Consider the following 19,906-nt stretch of genomic DNA (forward strand, 5'->3'; position numbering starts at 1 on the left):
GGAGAACTTTCAGACATTTATCAAGCACATAGCCGAAATATATCCACAGTGATTTCAGAAAGGTAAAGGTTACAGTTTTTTTTTTCTTTTTGTGTTTAGCTGTTATTTCTAGCATATCAAGTTTCCCTCAGTGTCTAATCCCAATGTGCACCTTTTTTAAAATTTATTTACGTTGTTTAGAAAATAAAAATTATTTTGTTCACAAAATTTAATTAAAAGAAAAAAAAATGTATGAAGTTAACAAAAACAGATAGTGTGTTATTTTTATTCCTTCTACCTATCTACGTTGTTTAGAAAAGAAAAAAGTAATTTAAAAAAAATTATTTACTTTGTTTAAAAGAAATTATTTACTAATTTGCATACGCGCGCACGCGCCCACATGTATTCATTTGCACGCTCGCCCGCGCGCACTTTCCGTAGGATCGACCACTCACGACTAGCTAGCGCGACTGCGCGTTCGGGTCCGCTCTGCTTGAGTAGTACCATACTTTTCTTACTTTCCTGGACATACGCTTGCTGCATTATGCAGTTAGATGTTTTTAAAAAAAAGAAAGAAAGAAACTACCGTTGCATATTTTAATAAACATTTAAAATCTCCCGCGCGAGCTTCCGTAGCAAAGATATCGTTTCCTAGCAACTAGTTGCCATAACACCCAAACCGAACGCTGACGACGGAATTAAAATCGATAATTTGAGTGAAAACAAACAAAAATATAGTTAATATAAACAAATATCGAAATATTTTAGTTGGAATTTATTGAAAAATATACTTGCATTTTAATAGCAGTTGTTGTTGTAGAAAAAGAAGAAGAAGAAGAGAAGAAGTGGTAAAAAAAATCAGATTGTTATTGTTGTAAGTGGTGTTGTTTAGTCTCATGTCAGTATGGGTAAAGGTCTCCCAATATATCTGTTTAGATATGGTTGGATGTAATTTGTAGATTTGGCAGCTATTTCCTAGCAGGTCGAGGGATCACATAGAGGATTCCGTTATAATCTCTGAACTGTGAATGTGTAATTCTGCTTTGTTGTTGCCCGGCGTGTTGCTGTTCTGTTATTGATGATGAGGAAGTCACTGATAATAATGATGATACTATTAGTGGTGGTGGTGGTGGTGGTAGCGGAAGTAATTGTAGTAGTAGTAGTAGTAGTAGAGCGAGAGATAATGATGGTAGAAATGTTATAATTGCAGATGTCTTAGTTCTCAGTCATCCCTGATCAGGAGGAACTAGAATTAAAATCGCCCGTCTTTATTTTATTGTATTATTTATATTTTTTGTTTTGGACATAATGCACAACGGACTAGATTATCTTATGGGTAAATTTTCAGATTAACACCCGCACGATTAACCCTAACACTAACCCTAAAACTCTAACCCTAATCCTAAAACCCTAACACCCTATTGAAAATCGTCCGGTCGTTAATCTGAAAATTTACCATCTTATGTATCCTTCGCTTTTAAAGAACGTAGAATGTGATTTAACACTAATCCGCTGGATAATTCTCTCTGTTTACGAATATTTATGAACTTCGGTCCAACTTGGACATCACTCATTACCTGTCCCTTACTTACCTCTCTCACCTGAATACCATCAACAAGGGCTTGTGATCAAAGTTCCCATCGTCACTCCTCTATGTTTGTCTGACGCCTCCATTGTTCACTGGACTTTTCTGACTAGCAACAACTGTTTGATTCTCCCTCTGCACTTATCAGATTGTCTAACAACTTCCTTGTTACTCTCCACTATACACAAATGAATGGCAAGTGCAAAAACAACTCTAGCCATTTTACATGAACAAGGCTACAAACCTTGATACTGTCCCTCCAGTGGCCTGAAATAATGCACATCAGAGCTTTCTTTTAGCTGCTTTGCATGAATAACTTGCTTCATGATAGTCTATTTGCAGAGACCAGTGGTAGTCAGCCATCATGTTTATGTTCCACCTGCCTTGATACCTAGTTTCCATGGTCTCAATGTCTTGGTGGAATCTTTCTCACTTATGGCCCTATGATTTTTAGCGAAGTAGTGTGCATTACTGTGCAGGAAATGCACTTTTAGACTCATGTTGCAGTCCTGTGCTCAAAAATTGATTAGGAGGGTCTGCACAAGTTTTTCATAATTTGATGACCTCCTGTTTCTAAGGAAATCAGATACAACTGCAGTGAAAGCATTCCATGTTTCTTTTTCAGTGCCATACATGGTCTCCAAAAACTGTTTGTCCTGCAATAGCCACCTAATCTGCAGCCCTTCAAACACACCAGCCTTAGTTTTCTCACAAGACAAAACTGGAAACTTTCTGCTTAAGTATTTGAAGCAGTCACTGTCTCAGTGTTTCAGCACATTCTAAAAATTATATGGGGTGCCCAAGCTTTGTCTTGATGACCCAGTCTCATGCCAAAGTAAGTGAAATAAGCTTTCTTCACAAAATCTGCGATTTTGTTTTGCTGTCTAGATAAGTGTAACATCCACAAATATAGCAGAGGACATCAGGGCTGTTTTAGCATTTTCTTCTCACACAACTGGCCATATTTCTGGTATACAAAACGTATTCAAACCACCTGTCACCTGTCAACAGTTATAAAGTAAGCAAATGCAGGTTTGTGATGGCAAAGTTCCACAAAGAGCATGCATACTATGAAGTATGTTTTACAGTTCTTTGATGATGCTTGACAAAAAGTGATCTTGACTCATGTGATTTTGTAATTAAAACACTAAAGGCACATTCAAAAAACCATTTTGTGTAAGAAATGGTTAAAGGTTCAACTAAACATTTCTCACCTGGTTTGCAATGATAATCAGACTAAATCAAGTACAGCCTGGGCATATCTAGAGACAAATTCCACAAATATGAAATATGTATGATGTCAAAGACCACAAAAAATGTGTTGTTTGTTAACATCTAATTTTATAAAGGACATTTCTGTCATCATCATGATATTTAAAACTGGTTAGGTTGAAAATAGTGAAAGTTGCTCAAGTTTGATACTTTTCATTTACCGAAGATACTTAAATCATGACTTTTGTTTTCACTTTTGTAGTTGCACTTACTTTAAATGATATTTAAAAACTGTTTTCAAAGTTGTCAAGCTCCATACATAGACAATACCAGAAATGTCACAAAATGGACATTTGAGTTTGTGTAAGATTTTGACATGATAAAGTAAAATCGATTTTATTTTTGAAAACAGTACCCCCAAATTACTAGGGAAGTATGTCTCCAACACCAAAAACCATGTTTCCCAGTGAATCTTTGGTTATATCTGCTGTACTCTCCATCCTGTACATTAATGATAATTTTACTGTCACCTTTAATGATGTTCACTCCTATACAGACGATATTCTTCACACTTCCCTAACTTTTTGCACACATATATCATTTACATGCAATCATAACACCCCTCATCAAACCTGCATGCACTACCTCCATAAACAGAGACCTCCAAAACCTTCTCCAATAGAGACATAATCTTTTCTTCACTAAAACAAATATACAATTACTGTAGATATCATATTCATAACAGAAAAATTTACGTCCCAAGGATTAATCTTCTGCTTTGGATGCAGAAACTATTTCAACTTTTAAACAGTTGTTGACTCTACAAATCTTACAGTGAAACCCACAGTGAAATGTTGCCCCTACATTCCAGATGGTACTGCTGCTGCCACAACATACAAACACCCATGACTGTATTCAAAAGAAAACCCTTTGGCTAATTTGGCATAGATTCACTCACCAATACATTTTGAACTTTAGTCCACAGATATCCTATATCTTCATTCTGACTTTTCTACAGCTATTACAATGATCTCTAATTATCAAAGCTAGTTAGTAGTATACCATCCCCACCTATCTGTCATCTTCTCAGTATGCCAACCATCTAGAACAGTCATGGGCAACCTGCAACTTGCAAGAGTTTCTGAATGGTATGTCTAATGAAAAATTATCTTGAATTTTTTTAGCTGTATGATGAGAAGCCATATTTCATGTGAACCACTTCTTGAAAAAGTTGCCAATGCCTGTTCTAGAATTTCCTTCTCACCTATGTTTTCTTGCAGTCATCAACTATTTCTATCTCCCCAGTCAGAAGGTGGGGCTTAAACAAAAAATAAGGTCAAGCAACTACTTAGATGTTTCCTTGTTGGCTTGTGTCTATTGCAATTGTTGGTGTTAAGGAACTGATATTGATAATGAAAAGGATGTTAATAATATTGTTGCTGCTGTGGTTTTGCATTTGTTATCATTGTTGAGGATGACTGACAATGATGAAGGGAATGATAGAAGCAATAATGACAAGGATGAGAATGTTATTGTGTTTGTTGCAAATATTTTAATTTCTTAATTTTACAGGCTTATGTGGGTCTGACAATATTATCCTCATCTAGCACTAACCTTTTGAAAGCACCTTGGCCAAAATATTTAACTATATGTTTAGTAGAGTTATAGGCCTGAAATTGCCTTTCTCAAGATTCTGGCTCACAACTGTTTTTTTCCCCAGTCTGCTGCCAGTTCCAATAGACATCTGCCAAGAGAGGAGTGAACTGGATTTTAAAATGCTATGTTTTATTGATGGAATGTAATGTGAAAATATCAAATGCATGTAGTAAACCTTTTAATTTGCATTTGTAAGTGTATTTGTATGACTGAATGGAAAATATGATCTGGCTGTGAAGTTGATGAAACACCTTTTTATTTGGTGTATTTTCTTACAAGTGCAGGAAGTGGAGAAGTATTAATTTGTATGAAAACTTACATCTTCCAGATGATCCAGCCCTGAACTGAAAGCCTATATCCAGTTATGAATACGAAAAACATAGCAGTAAGTTACATGCAACAATCATTCTATAACACAAAATGTTGGTGTCTTGCTAAGTCTCGTAATGATGCATACAATATCATTACTGCCATCCTTGTTATCATGATGGTAACATACTTACACACATAAAATATACACATACAAACATATATAAATAATTTATCCCAACTTAAAACATGGATGTCCTGTTAGAACAAACTATACTGTAGCAAATACCATGAGAGAAACTCTCATATTGGTCTTTAGTGCAAAATGCATTCTTGTTTAAGCATTCTGTACCAAAAGCCAATACGAGAATTGGCTACACACATAACAATAGACAGGCCGAGCCTCAACAAAAATCACAAATGGAATAATAACACCCACCACCACACCATGCAACATGACAACTAAAGACAGAAGGGAGAAACAAAAATAAATAGATACAATCAGTGTAATACACAATGGACAAATATGCATATTCATCTGATAAATGTAAGAAATAGAGATAAATAGGTAAACACAAACAAAAAAAACTGTATGAAGGGCACAGATACAAACAACATAGTAAGTGAACCCATACACACACACAAACACACATACAATAACTTCACAAATGGCTGCAACAACATCAACAACGTGACCAATGACAACAGCAACAACAACAACTACCATGATGGTAGCAGCATGGGCAACAACACAGAGAGATATAGGAACAGTACCAAAAGTCAGGGTGAAGATCAGCAAGAGTGGCAATGGGAGGGGAGGGTCATAGAGATGCTTTAAACTCTGTGCTATTAATCGAGCCTCTATGTTCTGCCCAAGCATGCTGGTAGAGCACTGATGAGTTTTTCCCTTCTTTGAGCTCTCGCCGATGTTCGCCTATACGCTCTCCTATGATGTGTGCAGTCTCTCCAATGTAGGTAGTTGTCATGTTTCTGCACCATCCTTCAGTACATTGTAAGCTATACACTACATTCCTAACCTTACAGTTAACAGTTAACCTGTGGATTCATCTATTGACACATAGAACTGACATGACACTTAGACAGATCACAGAAGCTACACCATCATCATCATCATCGTTTAACGTCCGCTTTCCATGCTAGCACGGGTTGGACGATTTGACTGAGGACTGGTGAAACCGGATGGCAACACCAGGCTCCAGTCTGATTTGGCAGAGTTTCTACAGCTGGATGCCCTTCCTAACGCCAACCACTCAGAGAGTGTAGTGGGTGCTTTTACGTGTCACCCGCACGAAAACGGCCACGCTCGAAATGGTGTCTTTTATGTGCCACCCGCACAAGCCAGTCCAGGGGCACTGGCAACGATCTCGCTCGAAAATCCTACAGGAGCCAGTCAGGCGGTACTGGCAACGGCCACGCTCAAAATGGTGCATCTCATGTGCCACCCGCACAAGAACCAGTCCAGGGGCACTGGCAACGATCTTACTTGGCTTGCCGGGTCTTCTCACGCACAGCCCATTTCCAAAGGTCTCGGTCCGTAGTCATCGCCTCGGTGAGGCCCAATGTACGAAGGTCTTGCCTCACCACCTCAGCCCAGGTCTTCCTGGGCCTACCTCTTCCACGGGTTCCCTCAACTGTTAGGGTGTGGCACTTTTTCACGCAGCTATCCTCCTCCATTCTCACCACATGTCCATACCAGCGCAATCGTCTCTCTTGCACGCCACAACTGATGCTTCTAATGTTCAGCTTTTCTCTCAAGATACTTACACTCTGACGGGTATTCACATTGACATTACACATCCAACGGAGCATACTGGCTTCATTCCTTGCAAGCTTACGTATGTCCTCAGCAGTTACAGCCCATGTTTCACTGCCATGTAGCATGGTTGTTCGTACGCATGCGTCATACAGTCTGCCTTTTACTCTGAGTGAGAGTCCCTTTGTCGCCAGCAGGGGTAAGAGCTCTCTAAACTTTGCCCAGGCTATTCTTATTCTAGCAGCTACACTTTCAGCGCACCCACCCCCACTACTAACTTGGTCGCCCAGATAGCGGAAGCTATCGACTACCTCTAGTTTTTCACCCTGGAATGAGATAGAAGTTGTTTCCTGTTTGTTTGCAGTCTTTATTGCACCTGAACATCTGCCACAAACAAAAACTAACTTGCTAGTTAACCTGCCTTTGATGTTGCTGCACCTCTTATGTGTCCATAGCTTGCACCGGGTACATCTTATAGAGTTACTACCTACTCCTTTTCTACATACTGAGCAGGGCCATCTACCTGAAGGGGTTTGTGTTTTATCTACCTTCCTACTTATTAGGATTTTGGTTTTAGCTAGGTTGACTCTAAGGCCCTTCAATTCTAGACCTTGCTTCCACACCTGAAACTTCTCCTCTAGTTCTGATAGTGACTCCGCAATTAGGGCAAGGTCATCAGCATAGAGGAGCTCCCAGGGGCAACCTGTCTTGAACTCCTCTGTGATTGCCTGGAGGACTATGGTAAATAATAGGGGGCTGAGGACGGAACCTTGGTGGACCCCTACCTCTACCCGGAATTCATTGCTGTACTCATTTCCAGCCCTCACCTTACTGGCAGCATCTCTGTACATGGCTCGCACAGCTCTCACTAACCATTCTTCTATCCCAAGTTTCCTCATTGACCACCAGATAAGGGATCGGGGGACAACAGTAGATAAATGAAGCATCAATAGAAAACATGAATGGAACAGCAACACCCACCACCACACGCCACCACAAGACTAAAGACAGTAGAGATGAGAAGAGAGAGGAGAAAAAAAATTGTAAATGATACACAGAAACATACAGGGTAATACACACACAATAGAAATATATGCACTTACCTGTGATACTTATGAGAAATAGAGATAGATGTATAAAAAAAAGTAAATATATAAATATATCTGTCATATACCTTTGATAAATATAAGAGATAGAAATAGATAAAATAAACTATATATGTGATGCGTATGGATGAGGACAGTGGTATAAGAAAAGTGCTAATCACTTAAAGTGGATGGAAGTTGTGGAAGAGGGAAACCCAGGATGACATGAGATGAAGTATTGAAGGCCAATATGAAAAGGCTAAGCCTTACAAAGGAGATGACAATGGATATTTGGCACTTTGCTGTATTCAAGAAAACCCACCTGTCATAGCAGTATTAATATCTCAAAACTACCTTGGTAATGCTTACCTCCATCCTCGCTGCCCTGTCAACCTTCTATCCCCTGTCACATTTCATCCCCCAAAACCCATCACTTCTATCATCTAAGAGCAGAATAAACACATACTACACTCTGTGGCTTACTCAGTTACCTTTACCCTCCAGCAGTTACTTTTCTTTCCCTGCCTACTGTCTCCACCAATCACCTTCTTTCTGTGCCTTCTCTCCCCTCTCTTGTGCTGCTCTCCATCATCAACTCCTCACTTGCCTGCTATCTCAATGCCCTCACATATCTGCTGCAACTCCCACCCTTGAGCCTCTCCTATATTTCTCTCCATCATTTGCTACAGTCAGCTCATCCTACCCACTTACTCAGCCACAACCTCTACATCACTTCACCAATTCTCACCACCCCCAATGTCCCTGAAGAGCATGTCCCAACATCCTCTCTCTCCCACTGCCATTCTCTTTATCTTATTCTTCAACTCACTTTTCTTTGTTTTCTAACTGAGGTATATGTGTATCTATTCTACAGTGACACTTATATCTGTCCTCTCAATACCTTAAATCTTTCAACTGGCACACAGCCACACACTCCTATCTACTCCCACTTCCAGTTGAGGAGCTTTTGTCTTGCAAAGTACTTGGTGGCCCTCTTGAAGCTGGTAACACGTAAAAAGCACTGGTGCTGGTTCCATACAAAAAGCACTGGTGCTGGTTCCACATAAAACACACTGGTGTTGGTGTCACATGAAAAGCATTGGTGATGGTGCCATGTATAAAGTGTTGGTGCTAGTACCATGTAAAAAGGCACTTGTGCTGGTGCCACATAAAAAGCACTGGTGCTGGAGCTCCATGAAAAGCATTGGTGATGGCACATTGTGAAAAGCACTGGTGCTTCATAAAAACCACTGGTGCTGGTTCTACATAAAAATCACCCAGTACACACTGTAAAGTGGTTTGCATTAGGAAGGGCATCCAGCTTTAGAAACCATGCCAAAACAGACAATGGAATATGGTGTAGTTCCTAGCTTGCCACTTCCTGTCAAATTGTCCAACTCATAGCAGAATGGAAAATGGATGTTAAATGATGCCATCGCTGTTAACAATGCCAATGATGACAACGATATCTCAGCCATAGTGATGAATCTGCTTACTGACAGACGTATCAACAGTTTGTATTCTGTCATAAATACTGTGTTGTGTCAGTAGCTAATACACCTATTGGTCCAATCTTCCTAGTAATAGAGACCAACTAATTTTTACTCTCTTTACTATTATATTATTCAATTTTTGCTGTTTGTTTTATTTCTTTCAGGTGCAAACGAAAGATCCTTTGGATCCATGCACACCACTTCTAAGCAGCTGGAAACGGGAAAATATTGTAAGTTGTCGCTTTTGTTTTACTTTTAATTTAATACTAAAACATCTGAGGTTCTATATTATTCTTCAGTTATAAAATGTCTGAGGTGCTATATTGTTCTCTCATCCTTAAATCTGCTTTAGTATCACATTTGTTTTGTCATTTAAGAACCATCTGAAGTGTTCTGTTACCATATTAACTATATCTTTCTGACTGTCAATAATTAGCTATATTTCTTTATACTGATATGTATAATACACACACACACACATGCACGCGCGCGCACACACACACACACACACACACACACACACACACACACACACACACACACACACACACACAAAACATATTCTTAACTATGCAGGGAATATGAGAACAAACTGTTTTAATTTCCAATTTTTTTCTAATTTCCTAATCCTTGACTTTGAATTTTTAATATTTGATAAGATGGATATACACTTCAAACCAGTGATATTTTATAAAAGTCACTTAATGTAACAAATATAAAAATACTTATCCACACTGGTATCCTTAAAAAGAAAGATCACATGTTTTAAACCCAAAATTGCAGATTGACTTGCGTACTTAATGATAGGTTGTCAATGACTGTGATACAACCAAATTTTGAAGTTTTGCTTCTGACCAAACATCTGTGGATACACATATTTAATGAGACAAATGAAGCAAAACTGAAAAAAAAAAAAAACTATATCTAATTTCCTGTTAAAAAATATATTCTAGCGACAGAAGCAGTACTAATACTGAGAGGTAATTATCCCCAATTAATCATGAATATTCTGTTAGAACAAACTATACCACGGTAGATACTGTGAGAGGAACTCTCAGACTGGGTTTTGGTTCAAAATGCACCCTTGCTTATATTGCTAGTGGGGAGATAAATCTCTGCTATCTCAAGTGCCAAGTCCATCAGATCACTTGATTTCAACCTTCCTTGGTCTTGTCAATGATAGACACTTGAGTGCTAACGATAGTGGTCAGATGACCACATCCGTCATTGGTTGAAATCAAGTGGGTGATCTCAGCACTAGAAATAGTGGGAATTTATCTCCCCCCCCCCCTAGCAATATAAGCAAGAGTGCATTTTGCACCAAAAACCAATATGAAAGTTTCTCTTATGGCATCTATCACAGTATAGTTTGTTCTAACAGAACATCCATGTTTAGGTGAGGATAGATATTACCTCTAATTTCTTGGTACTCAGAAAGATGTTTATGTTTTTTGTACTTGTTTTGCAGTTTCCGGCAGCTATAAAAGAAGTTTATGTAATTTTTCGTTATGGATCTGAAAGTAAACAGAGCTTTCGCAATGCCTGGGTTTTACAACAAAAAATCATTCAGAATTATGGTGGAAAATTTATTGGATTTTCAGATAACGTGAGATACTATTCTTCAGTGCTTTATTGTTTTGTGTAGCTGTGATCAGAATGTACTAGCTTAATTTTGTGGTTGTTAAGTTATGTAGTGTCTAGTTTGTTCAGTGGTTAAAACATGTGGTAGCTGAAACAGTTGGTAGCTAGATGTATTGTAACTGAGACTTGTGGTAGCTGGTACATATTATCTTTTCTATTTTAAGCACAAGGCCTAAAATTTTGAGAAAGATGGGTAATCGATAACATCAAATTACCCCAGAAGTCAACTGGTATTATTTTATCAACCCTGAAAAAATGAAAGGTAAAAGTTGACCTTGACAGAATTTGAACCCAGAATGTAAGGATAGATGAAATGCCACTAAGTATTTTGTCCAGCATGTTAGCTATTTTGCCAGCTCACCACCTTTGGCTTGCACATAAAATAGCTAGCTTGTATTGTTACTGATAAATGTTGCAGCTGAAACATGGCACAGAGAGATGGGAAACATAGTTTACCTGGAAACTGATGAATCTGGCGATAAGTTTGTACTGTGGTTTGTTAATGTGATGACTAGTTTGTGTGATAGCAAGTCTTTATCATCATCATCATCATCGTTTAACATCCGCCTTCCATGCTAGCATGGGTTGGACGATTTGACTGAGGACTGGCAAACCAGATGGCTACACCAGGCTCCAATCTGATTTGGCAGAGTTCTACAGCTGGATGCCCTTCCTAACGCCAACCACTCCGAGAGTGTAGTGGGTGCTTTTACGTGCCACCGGCACGAAGGCCAGTCAGGCGGTACTGGCAACGGCCATGCTCAAAATGGTGCATTTTACGTGCCACCTGCACAGGAGCCAGTCTAGCAGCACTGGCATTGATCTCGCTCGAATGTTTTTTCACGTGCTACTGGCACAAGTGCTAGTAAGGCGACGCTGGTAACGATTACGCTCAAATGGTGCTATTTACGTGCCACTGGCACAGAAGCCAGACAGCTGCTCTGGCAAGGTCTTCGCAAGCCTAGTTTAGTGTCCAATGAAGGAGAGGTTGGCATGGGTGCCAGTCATCAAATTTGGTTCGATTTCGATTTCACTTGCCTCAACAGGTCTTCACAAGCAGAGTTTAGTGTCCAGTGAAGGAAAGGTACGCATAAGTGGGCTGGCTACACCCCTGGCAGAGGCCTCGGATTATAGTCTCACTTGGCTTGCCAGGTCTTCACACGCACAGCATATTTCCAAAGGTCTCGGTCACAAGTCATTGCCTCGGTGAGGCCTAATGTTTGAAAGTCGTGCTTCACCACCTCATCCCAGGTTTTCCTGGGTCTACCTCTTCCACAGGTTCCCTCAACTGCTAGGGTGTGGCACTTTTTCACACAACTATCTTCATCCATTCTCACCACATGACCATACCAGCGCAATCGTCTCTCTTGCACACCACAACTGATGCTTCTTAGGTTCAACTTTTCTCTCAAGGTACTTACACTCTGTTGAGTATGCACACTGACATTACACATCCATCCGAGCATACTGACATCATCCCTTGCGAGCTTACGCATGTCCTCAGCAGTCACGGCCCATGTTTCACTGCCATGTAGCATGGCTGTTCATACACATGCGTCATACAGTCTGCCATTTACTCTGAGTGAGAGGTCCTTTGTCACCAGCAGAGGTAAGAGCTCTCTGAACTTTGCCCAGGCTATTCTTATTCTAGCAGCTATACTTTCAGCGCACCCTCCCCCACTACTAACTTGGTCACCTAGATAACGGAAGCTATCAACTATGTCTAGTTTTTCTCCCTGGAATGTGGCAGAAGTTGTTTTCTGCACGTTTTCAGTGTTTATTGTTCCTGAACATCTGCCACATACAAAAACTATCTTGCTAGTTAGCCTTCCTTTGATATTGCTGCACCTCTTATGTGTCCATAGCTTACACTGGGTACATCTTATAGAGTTTCTACCTATGCCTTTTCTACAGTTCGAGCAGGGCCATCTACCTGAAGGGGTTTGTGTTTTGTCTACCTTCCTACTTATTATGACTTTGGTTTTAGCTAGGTTAACTCTAAGGCCCTTTGATTCTAGTCCTTGCTTCCACACCTGAAACTTCTCCTGTTGTTCTGATAGTGACTCAGCAATTAGCACAAGGTCATCAGCATAGATTAGTTCCCAGGGGCATCCTGTCTTGAATTCCTGTGTTACTGCCTGGAGGACTATGATAAATAGGAGGGGACTGAGGACTGAACCATGGTGTACCCTTACCTCTACCTGGAATTCTTCACGATACTCGTTGCCAACCCTCACCTTACTGACAGCATCTCTGTACATGGCTTGCACAGCTCTCACTAACCATTCTTCTATCCCTAGTTTCCTCATTGACCACCAAATAAGGGATCGGGGGACCCTGTCAAAGGCTTTCTCCATGTCAACAAAAGCCAGGTACAGAGGTTTATCTTTGGTTAGGTATTTCTCCTGCATCTGTCTTACCAGAAATATAGCATCAGTGATGCTTTTCCCTGGCATGAACCCAAACTGCATCTCAACTAAACTGACTCTCTCCCTAGTTAGTTGAGCTATGACCCTCTCCATGACCTTCATTACCTGATCCAACAACTTGATATCTCTATAATTATTTGTATCTAAAGCATCACCTTTACCTTTGTAGCAGTTGACTATGGTGCTGCTACACCAGTCATTGGGTATGACTCTTTTGTGTATCACCTGGTTAACAATGCGGGTGACTGCCAGATATTTTGAACATCTCTGTAGTGATTCCTGATGGGCCAGGGGCTTTCCCTGTCTTCATACTCTTAATTGCTTTATCTACCATGGTACTGTCAATTAGTATAGCTGGTCCCTCTGTTGGGTCGACATTCAGCAGACTCTCTTTCTCCCATTCATTCTCTTTATTAAGCAATCTTTATAACAATAATAAGATGAAAATGATTTAATGAGTTAAAAGTAACAAAGTGATAAGGTTAGCATGAATGTCTTACTTAATGGTCCAGATAACTAAAGATTGTGATGGCCTGCTTGTCTACTCTACAATATTAAGTCCTGGAAGTAGAAGTATTCATTGAAGATAGAAGTGAAGCTGGTGAAAATGATAAATGTTGACAGTAACACTATGGCAACATGGAAGGTTGAGGCTAGTTTCTCTCCTGTTTACTCTATGTTTGGAACAATATAGCTACAATACATAGGGATTTTTACTTGCCAAGAGAACCTATAAGTGTCTGTTGTTTCTGCTGTGCTTGAATGAGTACAAGGGTCTTAGTAAAGTTACTTGTAACATACTTTGAGTGCTGAATTGCTGAATATTGACTGTATGGGTCATTTTGTGAAATGATTGATTTTATTTAACTAAGTCTCCATTTATATTGATGTTGATTGAGTTAACAGGGTTCTGTTTACTAACCAAAATATTAATGGTTCCTATCCTGATACTGATTTAGTACACTTTAGTCCTATGGAGAAGTTCAGTTCATTAACGTATAAGATAGTGTTTTGTTAGCTCACAGAGCTGAATTCAAAGTGCTTGTCAGTGAAAATAGAGCTCTACTTCTGCAAACACTCTTTTGATCTCCACATGAAAACAAATTGTTCATTTGCCTCAGTATCTTCTTAGATTATGAGATATTAATTCTTTTTCTTTTTCTTTTTAATATTAAGAAAGTATTGCGGAGATGTACTTGCATAGCAAGTGACCTGATCTGAGATCGTGCGCTGGAACGAAAACAATTGATTAAGAAAGTAAAAGTGAATAATTAGCAGAAATGTTAGGTGCTGGGCAAAGTGCTTAGAAACATTTGTTTTGGCTCTTTATCTTCAGAGTTCAAATATTGCTAAGGTTGACTTTGACTTTTATCCTTTCTAGGGTGATAAAAATAAGTAACTAAAGTTTGTGATGTCCGCTTGTCTACTCTACAGTATTAAGTCCTGGAAGTAGTACAACTAGTTGAAGATAGAGGTGAATCTGATGAAAATGATAAATGTTAACAGCAACACCATGGCAACTTGGAAAGTTGAGGCTAGTTTCCTTCCTGTTTACTCTATGTTTGAAACAGTAGAGCTGTAACACTTAGGGATTTTGAGCATTGTGGTTAATGTAATTGACTTCCCTTAAAATGCTGGCCTTGTACCAAAACTTAGAAAGAATATTAGGAAAGTAAAGTGGCAGAAACACTTTATTGTATGTAGCAGTGTTCTTCCATGGTCTGAGTTCAAATCTTTGCTACTTCAACGTAAGAAATCAATATTATTTTACAAGAAAAAAAAAATATCATTGTCAGTTGAATACTATTCACATTCTTCTTCTTCTTCTTCTTCTTCTTCTTCTTCTTCTTCTTCTTCTTCTTCTTCTTCTTCTTCTTCTTCTTCTTCTTCTTCTTCTTCTTCTTCTTCTTCTTCTTCTTCTTCTTCTTCTTCTTCTTCTTCTTCTTCTTCTTCTTCTTCTTCTTCTTCTTCTTCTTCTTCTTCTTCTTCTTCTTCTTCTTCTTCTTCTTCTTCTTCTTCTTCTTCTTCTTCTTCTTCTTCTACAGATTGTGAACTTGGAGAAGTCTGATTGGCCAAGTAACCACTGCATTGTTATACTCTGCTTCCTAAGCCTTGAGCAAGCAATACGTTGGATAAACAGTGATCGAATATTTAAACAACAGGATATGGAATATGAAGCATTTGTTGTCCCTTTACAATATATTCCTGATTTGGGTGAGATATTTTTTGAATTTTGATTCAGTTCTGAATAAATTATATTTCTTTATTTTCGAAGGTGAGTCACTTCTCGCCATTGTCCTCCTCCTCTTCCTTCTCCCCCGCCCCTCCTCCTCCTTCTCCTCCTCCTCCTCCTCATCATCCTCCTCTTCATCCTCCTCTCCATCCTCCTCTTCATCCTCATCCTCCTCATCCTCGTCCTCCTCCTCACTGTCACCATCGTCATTATCGCCATGACACATGCTGGCAGTTTTAAAGGCAAAGGATTACCTTTGATGGTTATCCTTTTGCTTTCTTTATCTGCACATATCAGATGATGAGATAAAATTTACACACTAGAGTGGTGTATTATTTTCTTTTGCTGACACAGCCATGTATAAAATCATTAAATCTACTGATGGTATTCACAAGAATCTTGTTGCTCATATCGATGGAGAAAGTTTCATTCTGGTACTCATGTTGCAGTGCCAATGCATGTCTTTCAACCAATCAAGCGATGCTGAACTTTTTGCTTTGAGTAGTTCCAAATTGAATGTTATTGAAGACTTCAAGTACTTGGGTGGTTGGGTGAGCAGTTCAGAAGCACACATCAAGATAGGAACGCACAAACATGGACAGCCTGTTACAAACTAAAGAAGGTCTGGAACTCCAAATTACCAAGGTGAATCAGAATCAAACTGTTCATTGCAACTGTCAAATCACTGCTATTAATGGCAGTGAAACATGGACATTGACAAAGAAATTATCAAATGAGCTAGATGGCTGCTACACAAGTGGCCTTAAATGTGAAATGGCCTTAAATGTAAAGTGGCAGCTACAAATGGCCTTAAATGTGAAATGGCAGTAACATATGACAAGCAAATGCCTTTATGGAGGCCTGCCAAAGTTAGTGAAAAGATCAAGTAAAGATGGCTGTGACTATCTGGTCACTGCGTGCACTACCCTGAACTGTAAGCATCTAAATTAGTCTTGTGGAACCTACTTCATGGTAATGTAAGAAGTAGAAAATGTCATCACACTTATGTCAACCACTTGATCACAGACACTGGCTTGGAATGTATCCAGGACCTCGAGGCAGTGATGATGGACCTAGAGGCGTGGTGGGTGGACTTTGTTGCTGCAGCTTGGGTTGGAACCTGACTAAAATAAAATAATGATTGCAGTGCCAAATAATAATGAATGTGCATTGGTATTAAAGAAAATATATTCAGTGATATATTTAAAAGAATATATTCATAAGCTGAGTAAATAAAAAAAAATGTCATCCAAAGTTCTCTCCATGCAACCTATCATCTAAAATGGATTTGAGCTACAACACTTGGAATCTTTAATTTGAAAAATATGCCAGCTATAAAGGGAAAAGGCAGAAATTTTGGTCTATAAAAACATTTACAATAACCGTAATATTAACAGGTTCTACCTTATAAAGAAACATAATACTAACCACTGTATGAATTCCTAGTAAACATCAATTATTTTTTAAGAAGAAGTTTGTGACCAGTCCTCTTAAAAATGTTAACAGTTTTCAATTTGGTTAAGAACTGAATGAGCAACAAAGTCTGAAAGATGTTGCATGTGAGTAAATTGCAGCCTTAAGAATATTATTCAACTACTACCGTAGTTGAATGATAATGCATATATGCAAATATTACATTCATATAGCCACATATGTATGCAGACCTATGATTTATAAGAAGATTATATTTTTCTATTTTGTCTCTTTCCCATTTTTGTTCTTTACCAGCTTATACCACATTTATGCTAATGGATATTGAAGTACAGTTTCCAGATGAATTAATTACCAAGTTTGAGAAAGAGTATGTCAGGCCTGCAGCAGCCGTTATGGATAAATTTGAAGTTGCTCATGGTGTTGTTGCCTCTAATGATATTCATCAGTTCAGACAAACTACCTGGGATATTCAGGGCAAAACTATAGTAATCCACCAGTTCAAGTCAGACAGTCACTTTTATGATTTTTACCAAAGTGGTAAGTGAATTTCTTATCTAGTTGCTGTCATTCTCAGCAATAGTATTGTTGTTCATCATTTAACTTACAAAAATATAGAAATTTACTGTAGTTATAAAAATATGTCCTTCTGTTGAAATGTAATTTCAGTAAATTTCTATATCTTTGTGCAGCTGAGGATTGCTCTGTATTTTATATTTGATGTAATGCTGACATTGCTTAATTAAATGGAGTTGCATGAAACGATCGTACCGCATTAACTTTGCATATCCTTGTTGCTTATTTTGACTTTAATCACCTTATTTTGAAACTCTATGGATAATACCATACTTAATTCTGGTGCCTAAACTTAAGTACCATATTCACCTGAATATATATGTATATATATATATATATATATATACATGTACATATATATGTATATACACACATATATATTATGTATATATATATATATGTGTATGTATTTATATGTATGTATACACACACACACACATTCACACATATGTTTGTATGTGTATGAATGTATATTCTATTTTTCTTAATTTTCTTTTTCAGATGAATACCAAAACTTAATTGATGTCAGAAGAAACTTATACCATTCAAATGTGATCATGTTCACCCTTATCAATGACCCTCCTCTGTTTACCAAGGGTTAGGTTTTACTAATGTGATGCTTCAAGTTGTTCATTAGTTGCTTCCATGGTGCTTCATTTTCTGAGAATTCTTCCTCGATGTTGTTCCAATTGAAAAACTGTTGCTCCTGTCTGTTTATTTGCAACTTAGAGCTAGAACTGTAAAAAGTCAACTCAAATAAAATTTGAATGAAACATTTCAAAAGTTTACTTTGTACTGTTCTATTCTTCCTTATTACTATTATTGTTGATTTACTGATCTGTTGTTGCTATTTCATGTTGCTGTTTCTTTTTAATTTAGCATTATCTATATCTATAAAAATGAGAATGTGTGCCTGTCTGTCTGTGTGTGTGTGTCTGTGTGAATCCCTAAAACTCAAGAACTACACAACCAATTTCATTCAAATTTTACACATGCCTTACTTAGGGTTCCGGTTGTGTTTTAGTCCAAAAATTTTTTCACTTCTTGCATAGTTCAAGCCCACAGCAACATCAACTCTTATGACATACCATGTCATAAGTGTCTGTATATTGTATTTTTTGTCATTTTGGTTATAAAATAAACAGATTAATCAATGGAATACATTGTCTGCAAGTTGATGAGTACCTCATATTCCCCTCCATTTTCTTATTGCTATATATATATATATATATATATATATATATATGCGCTGGTATGGTCATTTGGCGAGAATGGATGAGGATAGCTGTGTGAAAAAGTTCCACACCCTAGCGGTTGAAGGAACCTGTGGAAGAGGTAGACCCAGGAAGACCTGGAATGAGATGGTGAAGCACGACCTCCGAACATTAGGCCTCACCGAGGCAATAAGTATTGACCAAGACCTTTGGAAATATACTGTGCGTGAGAAGACCCGGCAAGACAAGTGAGACCATAACCCATGGCCTTTACCAGGGTGTAGCCAGCCCACTTATGCGTACCTTTCCTTCTTTGGACACAAAACCCTGCTTGCGAAGACCTGTTGAGGCAAGTGAAATCGAAATCGAAATTGAACCAAATTCGATGACTGGCACCATGCCAGTGGAGCGCTAACAGCACCATCTGAATGGGATCACTGCCAGAGCAGTGGTCTCCCTTCCATGCCGGTGGTAGGTAAAAAGCACCATTTGAGCGTGATTGTTTCCAGCTTCGCCTTACTGGCACTTGTGCTGGTGGCATGTGAACAAAACATTGGACTGACTCTTGTGCAGGTGGCATGTGAAAAACACCATTTGAGTGTAGCCGTTGCCAGTACCGCCGGATTGGCCCTCCTGCCGGTGGTACGTTAAAAGCACCCACTACACTCTCGGAGTGGTTGGTGTTAGGAAGGGCATCCAGCTGTAGAAACTCTGCCAGATCAGATTAGAGTCTGGTGTAGCCATCTGGTTCGCCAGTCTCCAGTCAAATCGTCCAACCCATGCTAGCATGGAAAGCGGACATTAAATGATGATGATGATGATGATGATGATATATATATATATATATATATATATATACATACATACATGGACCCAACTCACCTCATCTCTTCATCTGACACCAACCTCACCTCCTCTCTTCATTTGATACCAAACCCACACCACTCCACACACACTAGCACTGCTCAATTCCCAACACTCACACACATGCACCATCCTGCACACTCCCACACTCACTCAAGCACATAATACCTGAACGCAGACAATATATACTCCCACAAGCACACCACGTGAAAAAGCACACATCAACTGCTACACACAACACATACACACATACATGTCAGAGTCATTTGCTCCTATTCACACACACACACCATTCTCACATACACACACACCTGCTGTTGGGATCACTAGCACTTTATTATTTCCATTACATTCGACCTTTTTTTTTTTATTATTTCTCCCTTACTTTCAACCTCTTTATTGACAATCATTTGCAATGTTGGACT

General features: G+C 38.8%; 1 protein-coding gene across 4 annotated transcripts; it reads left to right on the forward strand.

Moving 5' to 3' along the window:
- Positions 1-624: 624 nt before the first annotated feature.
- Positions 625-18,196, forward strand: LOC106872770 (uncharacterized). 4 transcript variants are annotated; one of them, XM_089357934.1, is made up of 8 exons: positions 625-853; positions 2,190-3,924; positions 4,761-4,817; positions 9,258-9,323; positions 10,562-10,699; positions 15,209-15,377; positions 17,125-17,367; positions 17,905-18,196. In XM_089357934.1, exons 3-8 carry the CDS (start codon positions 4,797-4,799, stop codon positions 18,003-18,005), a joined length of 738 nt encoding a protein of 245 aa, XP_089214060.1. In that variant the 5' UTR covers positions 625-853; positions 2,190-3,924; positions 4,761-4,796; the 3' UTR covers positions 18,006-18,196. The 4 variants fall into 4 exon arrangements, with proteins under 4 accessions (XP_089214060.1, XP_014775352.1, XP_014775351.1 ...); XM_014919866.3 differs by having other exon boundaries at positions 2,190-2,399; XM_014919865.3 differs by lacking the exon at positions 2,190-3,924.
- The last annotated feature ends 1,710 nt before the right edge of the window (positions 18,197-19,906 follow it).

This window comes from Octopus bimaculoides, chromosome 1 (genome assembly GCF_046866305.1).
Source record: "Octopus bimaculoides isolate indiv1 chromosome 1, ASM4686630v1, whole genome shotgun sequence".
NCBI classification, from domain to species: Eukaryota; Metazoa; Mollusca; class Cephalopoda; order Octopoda; family Octopodidae; genus Octopus; species Octopus bimaculoides.

Bases quoted from the DNA above. Each gene is read 5' to 3' on its own strand.
- LOC106872770 (XM_089357934.1), top strand. From the start codon at position 4,797: ATGAATACGAAAAACATAGCA. The intron at 10,700-15,208 runs GTGAGATACTAT...CTTCTTCTACAG, and splicing joins TTATTGGATTTTCAGATAAC to ATTGTGAACTTGGAGAAGTC. The intron at 17,368-17,904 runs GTAAGTGAATTT...TTTCTTTTTCAG, and splicing joins TTATGATTTTTACCAAAGTG to ATGAATACCAAAACTTAATT.